This window comes from Salmo salar, chromosome ssa29 (genome assembly GCF_905237065.1).
Source record: "Salmo salar chromosome ssa29, Ssal_v3.1, whole genome shotgun sequence".
NCBI lineage: Eukaryota > Metazoa > Chordata > Actinopteri > Salmoniformes > Salmonidae > Salmo > Salmo salar.
In genome coordinates, this window is record NC_059470.1 from 38,511,656 (window position 1) to 38,525,819 (window position 14,164).

Consider the following 14,164-nt stretch of genomic DNA (forward strand, 5'->3'; position numbering starts at 1 on the left):
TGTAGTAAAGAGATGTGATCCATTGGCATTATATTATTTTGTCAACGGATTCATCCGACGTAAAGGTAGCTGACTTTATTAGTCTGCCTCGATGAAGTTTTATGTTGGCAGATACTCATTGACCTGTATTTATCTAGTTGCCTCAGAGAAGCAGTGCTGATCTAGGATCAGGTCCACCCCGCCCATGGTATTTTATTATCTAAAATGCAAAAACGGAGTCTACACTTTACTGGAGCCGTGTGACGACATCATGAACCCGTCTATGGATTGGCAGGCTAATCCAGTTACCGTCACGCCAGTATAACCCTATGAACACATTATCAGGAACAGATATCTGAACTCCCAGAGGTTGATGGCCCAGGGGAACAAAACCATATTAGGTAAGACGATTCTGCCAGGCTTTTGTCCACTAGAACCTAAATGGAAATATATGAACTGAAACAAGGGGGATGGGGGGGGGGAAGGACTACCCGAGCATGTCCTATAAGAAACTTGTTTCCATTGCAAAACATTTTGACATGGTTTGCTAGTGTGCACTAATGAATATAAACCAGGATAACAGACCTTTAATATCTATTCTGATTCAATGTAAAGCTGTAAACACTAAAACATAAAAGGGAGCCAATCGGCACCAAAACACTCAACTTTATTGTTGTGGGGAGGTAAAGGAATGATTGGATACGACGGGGGGGGTAGCCACTTCTGTCACATTCTGGAGCAGCCAAATCAGTTTATTAGATTAAGATTCAAGTCTTCACTACCAGAATGTGGACAAAGCCTGGTGCAAAAACATTTTCACACAGCATACTGACATAACTTACTCATCATTCACTTTGTTTTATATCTGAAGCAACATGGCAAACAAGTTAAATAGTCAAAAAAAATAAAAATGTTTTACGCTGCTACATTTCTTTTGAAGTTTTTAACAATCCAAGAAGTTTGCAGCCATGAGTAGTTCCAGGGCAATCTCAGGGGCGATGGGGAATTCTGGTATTTCTGTGGAACTGTTGGTATAGCGGACCTTGTAGGTGAAGTACATGCACACCTTGGACAGGACATGGGAGGGGATCTCTCTGAAGTTCACTTCGTTGGTTTCATTCTCTGCAAACTGACCTGGGGAAAAAAAAATGGAGAAGTGACACATTAGGATGATGTAAATCCAAACACATTGTCCTGAATGTCTGCTTACCTGGCCCACTCAACCAATTAGAATGAGTTTAGATCGGTTTCTCATCTAGCTCCTGTTTTTGTCGTGTGAGACAGCTTGATGTACATCCCCCTGGATAGGACACTAGTCTATAACAGGGCCTTACCCGTAATCTATCTCCTTAATGCTGAGTGCCAAGCAGAGACGCACCGGTTCCCATTTTAAAAGACTTTGGTATGACTCGGCCAGGGATTAAACTCCCAACCTTCCAATCTCAGAGCAGACACTAACCACTAGGCCACTGAGTTGGTAGACCAGCACCAGGCACAATCTTTGCTAAATCAAACACTGCTTACCTGGTCGACTCAACATGGCCTTGATGGTCCCTGAAGCCAAGGGCTTACCTGGTCCACTCAACATGGTGTTGATGGTCCCTGAAGCCAAGGGCTTACCTGGTCCACTCAACATGGTGTTGATGGTCCCTGAAGCCAAGGGCTTACCTGGTCCACTCAACATGGTGTTGATGGTCCCTGAAGCCAAGGGCTTACCTGGTCCACTCAACATGGTGTTGATGGTCCCTGAAGCCAAGGGCTTACCTGGTCCACTCAACATGGTGTTGATGGTCCCTGAAGCCAAGGGCTTACCTGGTCCACTCAACATGGTGTTGATGGTCCCTGAAGCCAAGGGCTTACCTGGTCCACTCAACATGGTGTTGATGGTCCCTGAAGCCAAGGGCTTACCTGGTCCACTCAACATGGCTTTGATGGTCCCTGAAGTCAAGGCGTGCTCCCTCTTCACTATGAACTCATGGCCATCAGAAGAGATCAGCTTCACATACATGGCATCTGGGCCCTCACAGCCACCGTAGGTCTTCTCTTCACCATCTAATGAGGGGCAGAGGCAAAAGTAAGACTGCTGAAACTGGGGTGACAGCGTAGCCTAGTGGTTAGAGCGTTGGACTAGTAACCGAAAGGTTGCAAGATCGAATCCCCGAGCTGACAAGGTAAAGAAAATCTGTCATTCTGCCCCTGAACAACTCATTGTAATAAGAATGTGTTCTTAACTGACATGCCTAGTTAAAAAAAAGTTTAAAAAGAAACTCATTGTAATTTATTATATTGACCAGACACTCAAGGGGCCGCGCCAATGGAAAGACAATTCTAAAAGAAGGGAAGGCAAGATCAAATCAAATTTGATTAGTCATATGCGCCAAATACAACAGTGAAATGCTTACTTACAAGCCCTTAACCAACAACGCTGTTTAAAAAACAAATAAGAAATAGTTCGAACATATAATTAAACAGCAGCAGTAAAATAAAAATAGCGAGAGGGTCATGCAAATAATCTGGGTAGCCATTTGATTAGATATTCAGGAGTTTTATGGCTTGGGGGTAGAAGCTGTCCAATAGAACTCTATTGGACCTAGACCTGGCGCTCCGGTACAGCTTGCAGTGCGGTAGCAGACAGAACAGTATCTGACTAGGGTGGCTGAAGTCTGACAATTCTTAGGGACATCCTCTGACAACACCTGGTAGAGGTCCTGGATGGCCGGGATGTAAAGAGTCCCACATATCAGTACAACTTTTATTTGAGCAAATAGACACTCCTTGACCTCCATACAAAAAAAATAAAAAATAAAAAAAGATACCCTTAGCTGCTGGAGAAGAGATTTTGGGCCCAGTTATCCCTCTCGCCATGAACTCTTTGCTAGTAATTATTTTCTCCACATGTTGCCATGTTTCATTCATTATCTAAAACTATAAACATTGAACATGTCAACTGAACAATTCCACTCACCCATTTTGTCTTCCAAATTCGAAAAACTCTTGTCCCTGAAACAGACGACTTATGTTAAAGTCACTATGGCCACACTTCCAAATTGTCTAATTGCAGGTGGCTAGCTAAATACCGTTAGCTGGCTAATTAACAAACAATGTAGCATTTAATTTTGCAGCGAAACGCGTTACATATATAAAAAATATATATATATATATATATTTTACATGGCATCCCTCAAATACTTGGAAACCCCGAATCAGAGACGCGCCCATGATCTAGCCCCTACCCTAAAAGAACAGCTGAAGCACCAAGCTATCAGAAGGTAGCTATGTTAGCTAGCTGGCAGCTAAAGTAGCTATGTTAGCTAGCTAGCTAACCAGTCGTTGCCTTCCAGTTGGACAAACAATCAAGGTACCAAAAAATACAGTTATATAATCCGATGAAAAATACATCTTACAATATAGTGTCATTAAAAAAAATCATTATGTTCATTACCACACAATAGTTGAGGTTTCGGCTAGCAAGATATTTTGACACAGGAAACGGTTCAGCTAAATAGTGTTGCGCGTCTGTAATCCAATCCGTAGGACACCGCACAATAGGTCATACAAGTTCCCGCTTACATTAGTTCCTGTCTGACATTTGTCAAAGGTTGACATAAGTAAATCTAATCTGGTGGTGGAATTTATCAAATATTTTCAAGGTTTATTAGAGGTGCATTTAACAAAACAAAACAATTATAGGGTTTCCTAACTTTTTCACCTTCATTTTCAAGATATCTGTTGAATGGTTTTGCAATGTAGAATGGGGCGACACCGCAGCTCTGTGGAAAAAAAGAAGTATTACAACAACGTCATAGAACAACAACAATAGCAGCAACAATGCAAAGGAAATAGTATAATAATGTTTCGCTATAGTAGATGTTTCCATACGGTTAGAAGAATTATCCTTCATTGGGCCATCGATATGATTTATCCAAGTTTGTTTAATTTCAACATCCCCTATTATGTCATAATTTTACTAAACTGCTGCATTGCATAATAGGATTGTTAAACCTACTGTCTCTCCAGGGGGCGCCTTAGACTGCTGCTCCATTCAGAAGGCTTGGTGTCGATCCTAAATGGCACCCTATTCCCTACACAGAGCACTATTCCCTATGGGTCCTGGTCAAAAGTAGTGCACCATAAAGGGAATAGGGTGCCATTTTAGGACGTAACTTTGGTCTGGCTAGGCTAACACGCTAATGTAGCTCTGGCACTGCTGTTCAGGCCTGTCAGCCCTAGTCCTGACAGTGGACAGCAACTGCTGGCGGACAGACACACCCCCCCCCACAACCCCCTGCCCTATCAATATAGGCCTGAGAGAGAGAGAGAGAGAGAGAGAGAGAGAGAGAGAGAGAGAGAGAGAGAGAGAGAAAGAGAGAAGAGAGAGAGAGAGAGAGAGAGAGAGAGAGAGAGAGAGAGAGAGAGAGAGAGAGTAGAGACAGAGTGAGCGTGATAGTGTGTGTTACAGGTGGATAGGTTGGCAGGGATATGCTGAGCGTGTCAAACAGGAAAGTGTGACCTTAGTCATGATGAGTGTGGATCACCCATACTAGCCAAGTCAGCGACCTGACTTTAGTAAGTGCGACATACATGTGTGAAAGACAGAGCGAGAGTGTGTGTGTGTGTGTGTGTGTGTGTTTTTGTGTGTGTATCACTGTCCTCACTCGTGTGTGTGTGTGTGTTCTACTTTGTAGAATATGCTTCATACTGTATCTTATTCCCTCATCATATTATTACGGTTTGATCATGTCTCATGTACAGCTTAGCATGGTTCTCAGTTAGAGCCTGAATGGATCATCTGATAGGTGAGAGGACATGTTATACTACTAACACATTATACTACTAACACATTATACTACTAACACATTATATTAACACATTATACTACTAACGCATTATACTACTAACACATTATACTACTAACACATTATACTAACACATTATACTACTAACACATTATATTAACGCATTATACTACTAACACATTATACTACTAACACATTATACTACTAACATATTATACTACTAACACATTAAACTAACACATTATACTACTAACACATTATACTACTAACACATTATACTACTAACATATTATACTACTAACACATTAAACTAACACATTATACTACTAACACATTATACTACTAACACATTATACTACTAACACATTATACTACTAACACATACTACTAACACATTAAACTAGCACATACTACTAACACATTATACTACTAACACATTATACTACTAACACATTAAACTAACACAAACACGTTATACTACTAACACGTTATACTACTAACACATTATACTACTAACACATTATACTACTAACACATTAAACTAACGCATTATACTACTAACACATTATACTACTAACACATTAAACTAACGCATTATACTACTAACACGTTATACTACTAACACGTTATACTACTAACACGTTATACTACTAACACATTGTCACGTGTGTGTGTAGGAACGGACCAAGGCGCAGCGTGCGTATCGTTCCACATCTTTATTATATAGTGAACCTCAGGACTGTGAAACGTCGCCGGAAGCTCCGGACTGGGAACGTCGCCGGAAGCTCCGGAAGCTCCGGACTGGGAACGTCGCCGGAAGCTCCGGAAGCTCCGGACTGGGAACGTCGCCGGAAGCTCCGGAAGCTCCGGACTGGGAACTGTCGCCGGAAGCTCTGGAACGGGAAGGCGAACTGGAGGCCTGATACGTGGGGCCGGCACAGGTGGCGCCAGACTGGAAACACGCACCTCAGGGCGAGTGCGGAGAACAGGCACAGGACGCACCGGACTGGGCAGGCGCACTGGAGGTCTAGTGCATGGAGCCGGGACAGGTGGCACCAGACTGGTGCGAGGAGCAGGCACAGGATATACTGGACCGTGGAGGCGTATTTTTTTACATTTATTTTTATTTCACCTTTATTTAACCAGGTAGGCAAGTTGAGAACAAGTTCTCATTTACAATTGCGACCTGGCCAAGATAAAGCAAAGCAGTTCGACAACATACAACAACACAGCGTTACACATGGAGTAAAACAAACATACAGTCAATAATACAGCAGAAAAATAAGTCTATATACAATGTGAGCAAATGAGGTGAGATAAGGGAGGTAAAGGCAAAAAAGGCCATGGTGGCAAAGTAAATACAATATAGCAAGTAAAACACTGGAATGGTAGATTTGTAGTAGAAGAAAGTGCAAAGTAGAAATAGAAATAATGGGGTGCAAAGGAGCAAAATGAATAAAATAAACAAATACAGTAGGGGAAGAGGTAGTTGTTTGGGCTAAATTAGAGATGGGCTATGTACAGGTGCGTATAATTCCACATATTTATTATATAGTGAAACTTAACCTAACAAACAATAAGGTGCTACATGCACTAACTCAAAATAATCTCCCACAAACACAGGTGGGAAAAACAACTACTTAAATATGATCCCCAATTAGAGACAACGATGACCAGCTGGGCTCTAATTGTGGATCGTACAAAAAAAAAAAACATAGAAAAAAGAAACTAGAACCAAACAACATAGAAATAAAGAACCTACATAAACGCCTCCAGTCACGCCCCGACCGACTCCACCATACAAAATAAGAGCTCTCTATGGTCAGGACGTGACACATTATACTAACACAGTATACTAACTGATTATACTACTAACACATTATACTACTAACACATTATACTACTAACACATTATACTAACTGATTATACTACTAACACATTATACTACTAACACATTATACTACTAACACAGTATACTAACTGATTATACTACTAACACATTATACTACTAACACATTATATTAACACATTATACTACTAACACATTATACTACAAACACATTATACTACTAACACAGTATACTAACTGATTATACTACTAACACATTATACTAACACATTATACTACTAACACATCATACTAACACATTATACTACTAACGCATTATACTACTAACACATTATACTACTAACACATTATACTACTAACACATTATACTACTAACACATTATACTACTAACACATTATACTACTAACATATTAGACTACTAACACATTATACTACTAACACATTATACTACTAACACATTATACTAACTGATTATACTACTAACACATTATACGACAAACGCATTATACTACTAACACATTATACTAACTGATTATACTACTAACACATTATACTAACTGATTATACTAACACATTATACTACTAACACATTATATTAACACATTATACTACTAACACATTATACTACTAACACATTACACTACTAACACATTATATTAACACATTATACTACTAACTGTCAGCCGAAGTCGACGCCCCTCCTTGCTCGGCGGTCAACGTCACCGGTCTTCTACCCATCATCCATCAGTTTTTCATTTTCCATTGGTTTTGTCTTGTCTTCCTACACACCTGTTTCCAATCCAATTAATTATGTTGTGTATTTAACCCTCTGTTTCCCCTCATGTCCTTGTCGGTGATTGTTTTTTATGTTATGTTACGTGGGTTTGAGTATCGGGTTGCGACTTGGAATTTTAAATTGGTTTTGGAGTTGGTTTTGTTATTAAATACTCCATGGTAACCAACTTTGTTTCTCCTGCGCCTGACTTCCCTGCCGCCTACATACAAGAACATGACAGAATCACCGACCAGCTTATTGAAGTCAGCAGGAGAAGATACCCCGGACAGAGAGGTGGAGGAGTGCATCCAGGCGAAGAGAAGCTACTCCATCTATGCGCCGCCATTGGATCGCGTTGTTCAGAATCTGGACCGCTGGGAGAGACAGTGAATTCATCCAGCGCCTCCACCAGCCCAGCTTCTATCCGAAGCGCCCCGTGCATTCCGGAACCCGGTGGCATCAGTCTAACATTGCCTCAGGGTTACTACGGGAGTGCTGCCAACTGCCGGGGCTTCCTGCTCCAATTAGAACTTTATCTGGCCACGGTCCATCCAGTTCCAACTGACCGTGAGAAGAGTTTCGCCCTCGTCTCGTGCCTCACCGGGAAAGCCCTGGAATGGGCCAGCGCTGTGTGCGGAGAGGGAGATGCTGCGTTGGACCATTATGAGGAGTTCACCCGCCGTTTTCTGGCAGTTTTTGACTACCCACCCGAGGGCAGAGCGGCGGGTGAGCGCCTCTATCCTCTGAGGCAGGAGACGAGGAGTGTCCAGAATTTCGCCCAGGAGTTCAGGACCCTGGCAGCCGGTACGGGATGGAATCACAGGGCCCTGATCGACCATTACCGCTGCAGTCTGTGTGAGGACGTCCGTCGGGAGCTGGCCTGCAGAGACACCACCCTCACCTGAGACACCACCCTCACCTGTTTGGCCCTGTCCGGGGGTTTCATCGGATGGGGCCACAGTGTCTCATGACCCCTCCTGTCTCAGCCTCCAGTATTTATGCTGCAGTAGTTTATGTGTCGGGGGGCTAGGGTCAGTCTGTCACATCTGGAGTATTTCTCTTGTCTTTTCCGGTGTCCTGTGTGAATTTAAATATGCTCTCTCTAATTCTCTCTTTCTTTCTTTCTCTCTCTCGGAGGACCTGAGCCCTAGGACCATGCCTCAGGACTACCTGGCTTGATGACTCCTTGGTGTCCCCAGTTCACCTGGCCGTGCTGCTGCTCCAGTTCCAACTGTTCTGCCTGCGGCTATAGAACCCTGACCTGTTCACTGGACGTGCTACCTGTCCCAGACCTGCTGGAACCCTGACCTGTTCACTGGACGTGCTACCTGTCCCAGACCTGCTGTTTTCAACTCTCTAGAGACAGCAGGAGCAGTAGAGATACTCTCAAAGATCGGCTATGAAAAAGCCAACTGACACTTACTCTTGTGTTACTAACTTGTTGCACCCTCGACAACTACTATGATTATTATTATTTGACCATGCTGGTCATTTATGAACATTTGAACATCTTGGCCATGTGCTGTTAAAATCTCCACCTGGCACAGCCAGAAGAGGACTGGCCACCCCTCATAGCCTGGTTCCTCTCTAGGTTTCTTCCAAGGTTTTGGCCTTTCTAGGGAGTTTTTCCTAGCCACCATGCTTCTACACCTGCATTGCTTGCTATTTGGGGTTTTAGGCTGGGTTTCTGTACAGCACTTTGAGATATCAGCTGATGTAAGAAGGGCTATATAAATACATTTGATTTGATTTGACCAGCTGGTGGATCTGTCCATCCGGCTGGACAACCTGCTGGCTGCTCGCGGACGTCTAGATCGGGGTCTGGTGGTTCTATCCTCCTGCACCCCCTCTCCTCTTCCCATGGAATTAGGAGAGAGGGTGCACAGGGAGACTGGAGGGGGTTCCCACTCGTGCACCATGGGTGGCCGCAGAAGACACACTGCTGGTCGGTGCCGGGTGGGTTCCTCTGGGAATCGAGGTAACAGGCAGAGCGCTGTGTCGCCACCCCAGGTGAGTAGGCACCATTCTCATCCAGAGCCCTCTGTGGCACATATATTTGTGTCTGTTACTTTTCCAGATTTTTCCCCATGTTCCCAGCATGAGGCACTAGTAGATTCAGGCTCGGCTGGGAATTTCATTGATCAAGCTCTTGCTCGTAGTTTAGGGATCCCCATTGTACCCGTAGATGTGCCTTTCCCCGTTCACTCCTTAAATAGTCGACCATTAGGGTCAGGGTTGATTAAGGGAGGCCACAGCTCCTATGAGTATGGTGACGCAGGGGGGTCACAAGGAAAAAATGTGTCTTTTCCTTATTGACACTCCTGCGTATCCTGTGGTGCTGGGTCTACCCTGGTTAACTAGTCATAACCCCACTTTTTCTTGGCCACAGAGGGCTCTCACGGGGTGGTCGAGAGAGTGCTCAGGTAGGTGTTTAGGGGTTTCCATTGGTGCTACTATGGTGGAAAGTCCAGACCAGGTCTCCACCGTGCGCATTCCCCCCGACTATGCCGATTTGGCTCTCGCCTTCTGTAAAAGGAAGGCGACTCAATTACCACCCCATCGACGGGGGGATTGTGCAATAAATCTCATGGTAGACGCTGCACTTCCCAAGAGTCACGTGTATCCCCTGTCGCAATCGGAGACGGTGGCTATGGATACATATCTCCGAATCCCTGCGTCAGGGGTACATTAGGTCCTCAATTTCACCCGTCTCCTCGAGTTTCTTTTTTGTGAAGAAGAAGGTTGGAAGTCTGCGCCTGTGCATTGATTATCGAGGTTTAAATAAAATCACGGTGGGATACAGTTACCAAATACCTCTGATCGCCACGGCGATTGAGTTAATGCACGGGGCGCGCTTCTTCACTAAACTGGATCTCAGGAGTGCGTACAATCTGGTGCGTATCTGAGAGGGGGACGAGTGGAAGACAGCATTTAGTACCACCTCAGGGCATTATGAGTACCTCGTCATGCCGTATGGGTTGAAAAATGCTCCATCAGTCTTCCAATCTTTTGTAGACAAGATTTTCAGGGACCTGCATGGGCAGGGTGTAGTGGTATATATCGATGACATTCTGATATACTCCGCTACACGCGCTGAGCATGTGTCCCTGGTGCGCAGAGTTCTTGGTCGCCTGTTGGAGCATGACCTGTACGTCAAGGCTGAGAAATGCCTGTTTTTTCAACAGTCCGTCTTCTTCTTAGGGTATCGCACATCTACGTCAGGAGTGGAGATGGAGAGTGACCGCATTGCAGCCGTGCGTAATTGGCCGACTCCAACCACGGTGAAGGAGGTGCAGCGATTTTTAGGGTTTGCCAACAACTACCGGAGGTTTATCCGGGGTTTTGGTCAGGTAGCTGCTCCCATTACCTCACTATTGAAAGGGGGTCCAGTGCATTTGCAGTGGTCGGCTGGGTTGGACCGTGCTTTTAAGAAACTGAATGCTCTTTTTACGTCGGTTCATGTGTTGGCTCATCCGGTTCCGTCTTTGCAATTCATAGTGGAGGTGGACGCGTCTGAGGCTGGGATAGGAGCTGTGCTCTCTCAGCGCTCGGGTTTGCCATCTAAGCTCTGCCCCTGTGCCTTCTTTCCAAGAAGCTCAGCCCGGTGGAGCGAAACTATGATGTGGGGGACCGGGAGCTGTTGGCTGTCGTCAAGGCTTTGAAGGTGTGGAGACATTGGCTTGAGGGGGCTAAACACCCTTTTCTCATCTGGACTGACCACCGCAATCTGGAGTACATCCGGGAGGCGAGGCGACTGAATCCTCGCCAGGCAAGGTGGGCCATGTTTTTCACCCGTTTTGTGTTTACCCTCTCTTACAGACCAGGTTCCCAGAACGTTAAGGCAGACTCATTGTCCCGGCTGTATGACACAGAGGAGCGGTCCATGGATCCCACTCCCATAATTCCAGCTTCTTACTTGGTGGCGCCGGTAGTGTGGGAGCTGGACGCAGACATTTAACGGGCATCACGTGCAGAGCCTGTTCCCCCTGAGTATCCAGCTGGGCATCGGTACGTTCCGTCTGCTGTCCACGACCGATTGATCTACTGGGCCCACACGTCACCCTCCTCTGGTCATCCTGGGATTGATCGGACGATGCGCTGTCTTAGTGGGAGGTACTGGTGGCCCACTTTAGCTAAAGACGTGAGGGTTTATGTTTCCTCCTGCTCAGTGTGCGCTCAGTGTAAGGCTCCTAGACACCTACCCAGAGGTAAGTTACAACCCTTACCCGTTCCACAACGGCTGTGGTCGCACTTGTCGGTGGATTTTATAACTGATCTTCCACCTTTACAAGTTAACACCATGATCCTGGTCGTTGTGGATCGTTTTTCTAAGTCCTGTCATCTCCTCCCTTTGCCCGGTCTCCCTACGGCCCTACAGACGGCAGAGGCTCTGTTTACCCACGTCTTCTGGTACTACGGGTGCCTGAGGATATAGTGTCTGATCGGGGTCCCCAGTTCACTTCTAGGGTCTGGAGGGCGTTCATGGAACATCTGGGGGTCTCCGTCAGTCTTACCTCGGGTTTTCACCCTGAGAATAACGGGCAGGTGGAGAGAGTTAACCAGGATGTGGGTAGGTTTCTGAGGTCTTATTGCCAGGACGGGCCGGGGGAGTGGGCGGCGTTTGTGCCCTGGGCAGAGATGGCTCAGAACTCGCTCCGCCACTCCTCCACTAACCTCTCCCCCTTCCAGTGCATACCTGCGGTGGACGACTGGTTCCGGCGCGCGGAGGGAATCTGGGACGCTGCTCATGTCCGCCTTCAGCGCACCGTGCGGCGCCAGAAAGTGGGCGCAGACCGCCGCCGCAGTGAGGCCCCGGGGTCTGGCTCTCGACCAGAAACCTGCTCTGCCGGAAGCTGGGTCCGCGGTTTGTGGGGCCGTTTAAAGTCCTGAGGAGGATAAACGAGGTATGTTATAGGTTAAAGCTCCCTTCCTATTACCGCATTAACCCCTCGTTCCATGTGTCTCTCCTCAGGCCGGTGGTGGCTGGTCCGCTCCAGGAGGCTGAGGTGCGGGAGGTTCCTCCGCCCCCTCTGGACATCGAGGGGCCCCCGGCGACTTCCGTTCGATCCATCCTGGATTCGAGACGTCGGGCGAGGGGTCTTCAGTACCTCGTGGACTGGGAGGGGTACGGTCCGGAGGAGAGATGCTGGGTTCCGGTGGAGGATGTGTTAGATCCTTCCCTGCTTAGAGAGTTCCATCGTCTCCATCCGGATCGCCCTGCACCTCGTCCTCCGCGCGTCGGGGGGGGTACTGTCACGACTTCTGCCGAAGTCAATGCGCCTCTTTGCTCGGCGGTCGACGTCACCGGTCTTCTAGCCTACTCCATGTTAACCAACTTGGTTTCTCCTGCGCCTGACTTCCCTGCTACCTACATACAAGAACATGACACTAACGCATTATACTACTAACACATTATACTGCTAACGCATTATACTAACACATTATACTACTAACACATTATACTACTTACACATTATACTTGTCACGGTTGTCGTCTGGAATGGAGGACCAAAACGCAGCAGGAATGTGGATGCTCATCTTGTAGTTTATTATTAACCAAGAAAACACCAAAATAACAAAATGACGAACGACCGATCAACAAAACAGTCTTGTAAGGCTCACACAGGCAAAACAAGAAACAATCTCCCACAAACACTAAACCAAACAATTACCCATATATAGGACTCTCAATCAGAGGCAACGAGAAAGCACCTGCCTCCAATTGAGAGTCCAACCCCCATTAACCTAAACATAGAAATATACCAACACAGAAAGAACATAGAAGTACAAAACATAGAACATAAACCAAAACCCGGAAATAATAAATCAAACGCCCTACTAAATAAACCACCACCCCGAACCACATAAAACAAATACCCTCTGCCACGTCCTGAACAAACTACAATAACAAATAACCCTTATACTGGTCAGAACGTGACAATACTACTAACACATTATACTAACACATTATACTACTAACGCATAATACTACTAACACATTATACTACTAACGCATTATACTACTAACACATTATACTACTAACACATTATACTACTAACACACTATACTACTAACACACTATACTACTAACACGTTATACTACTAACACATTATACTACTAACACATTATACTACTAACACACTATACTACTAACACATTATACTAACACACTATACTACTAACACACTATACTACTCACACACTATACTACTAACGCATTATACTATTAAAGCATTATACTACTAACACATTATACTATTAAAGCATTATACTACTAACGCATTATACTACTAACACATTATATTACTAACACATTATACGTCTAACACATTATACTACTAACACACTATACTACTAACACATTATACTACTAACACATTATACTAACACACTATACTACTAACGCATTATACTACTAACACATTATACTACTAACACATTATACTACCAACACATTATACTACCAACACACTATACTACTAACACATTATACTACTAACACATTATACTAACACACTATACTACTAAGGCATTATACTACTAACACATTATACTACTAACACATTATACTACTAACACACTATACTACTAACACATTATACTACTAACACATTATACTAACACATTATACTACTAACACATTATACTACTAACACATTATACTACTAACACATTATACTACTAACACATTATACTACTAACACATTATACTACTAACGCATTATACTACTAACACATTATACTAACACATAATACTACTA

General features: G+C 44.6%; 1 protein-coding gene across 2 annotated transcripts; it reads right to left on the reverse strand.

Annotated features, from left to right (window-relative positions):
• Positions 1-627: 627 nt before the first annotated feature.
• Positions 628-3,670, reverse strand: LOC106590672 (elongin-C). Of its 2 annotated transcripts, XM_014181829.2 has the most exons (4): positions 3,422-3,670; positions 2,945-2,979; positions 1,888-2,031; positions 686-1,113 (listed from the first exon to the last, which is right to left on the reverse strand). In XM_014181829.2, the coding sequence occupies exons 2-4, from the start codon at positions 2,946-2,948 to the stop codon at positions 923-925; spliced, it is 339 nt and encodes a 112-aa protein (XP_014037304.1). In that variant the 5' UTR covers positions 2,949-2,979; positions 3,422-3,670; the 3' UTR covers positions 686-922. The 2 variants fall into 2 exon arrangements, with proteins under 2 accessions (XP_014037303.2, XP_014037304.1); XM_014181828.2 differs by lacking the exons at positions 1,888-2,031; positions 2,945-2,979; positions 3,422-3,670 and adding an exon at positions 1,504-1,881 and having other exon boundaries at positions 628-1,113.
• Positions 3,671-14,164: the final 10,494 nt, after the last annotated feature.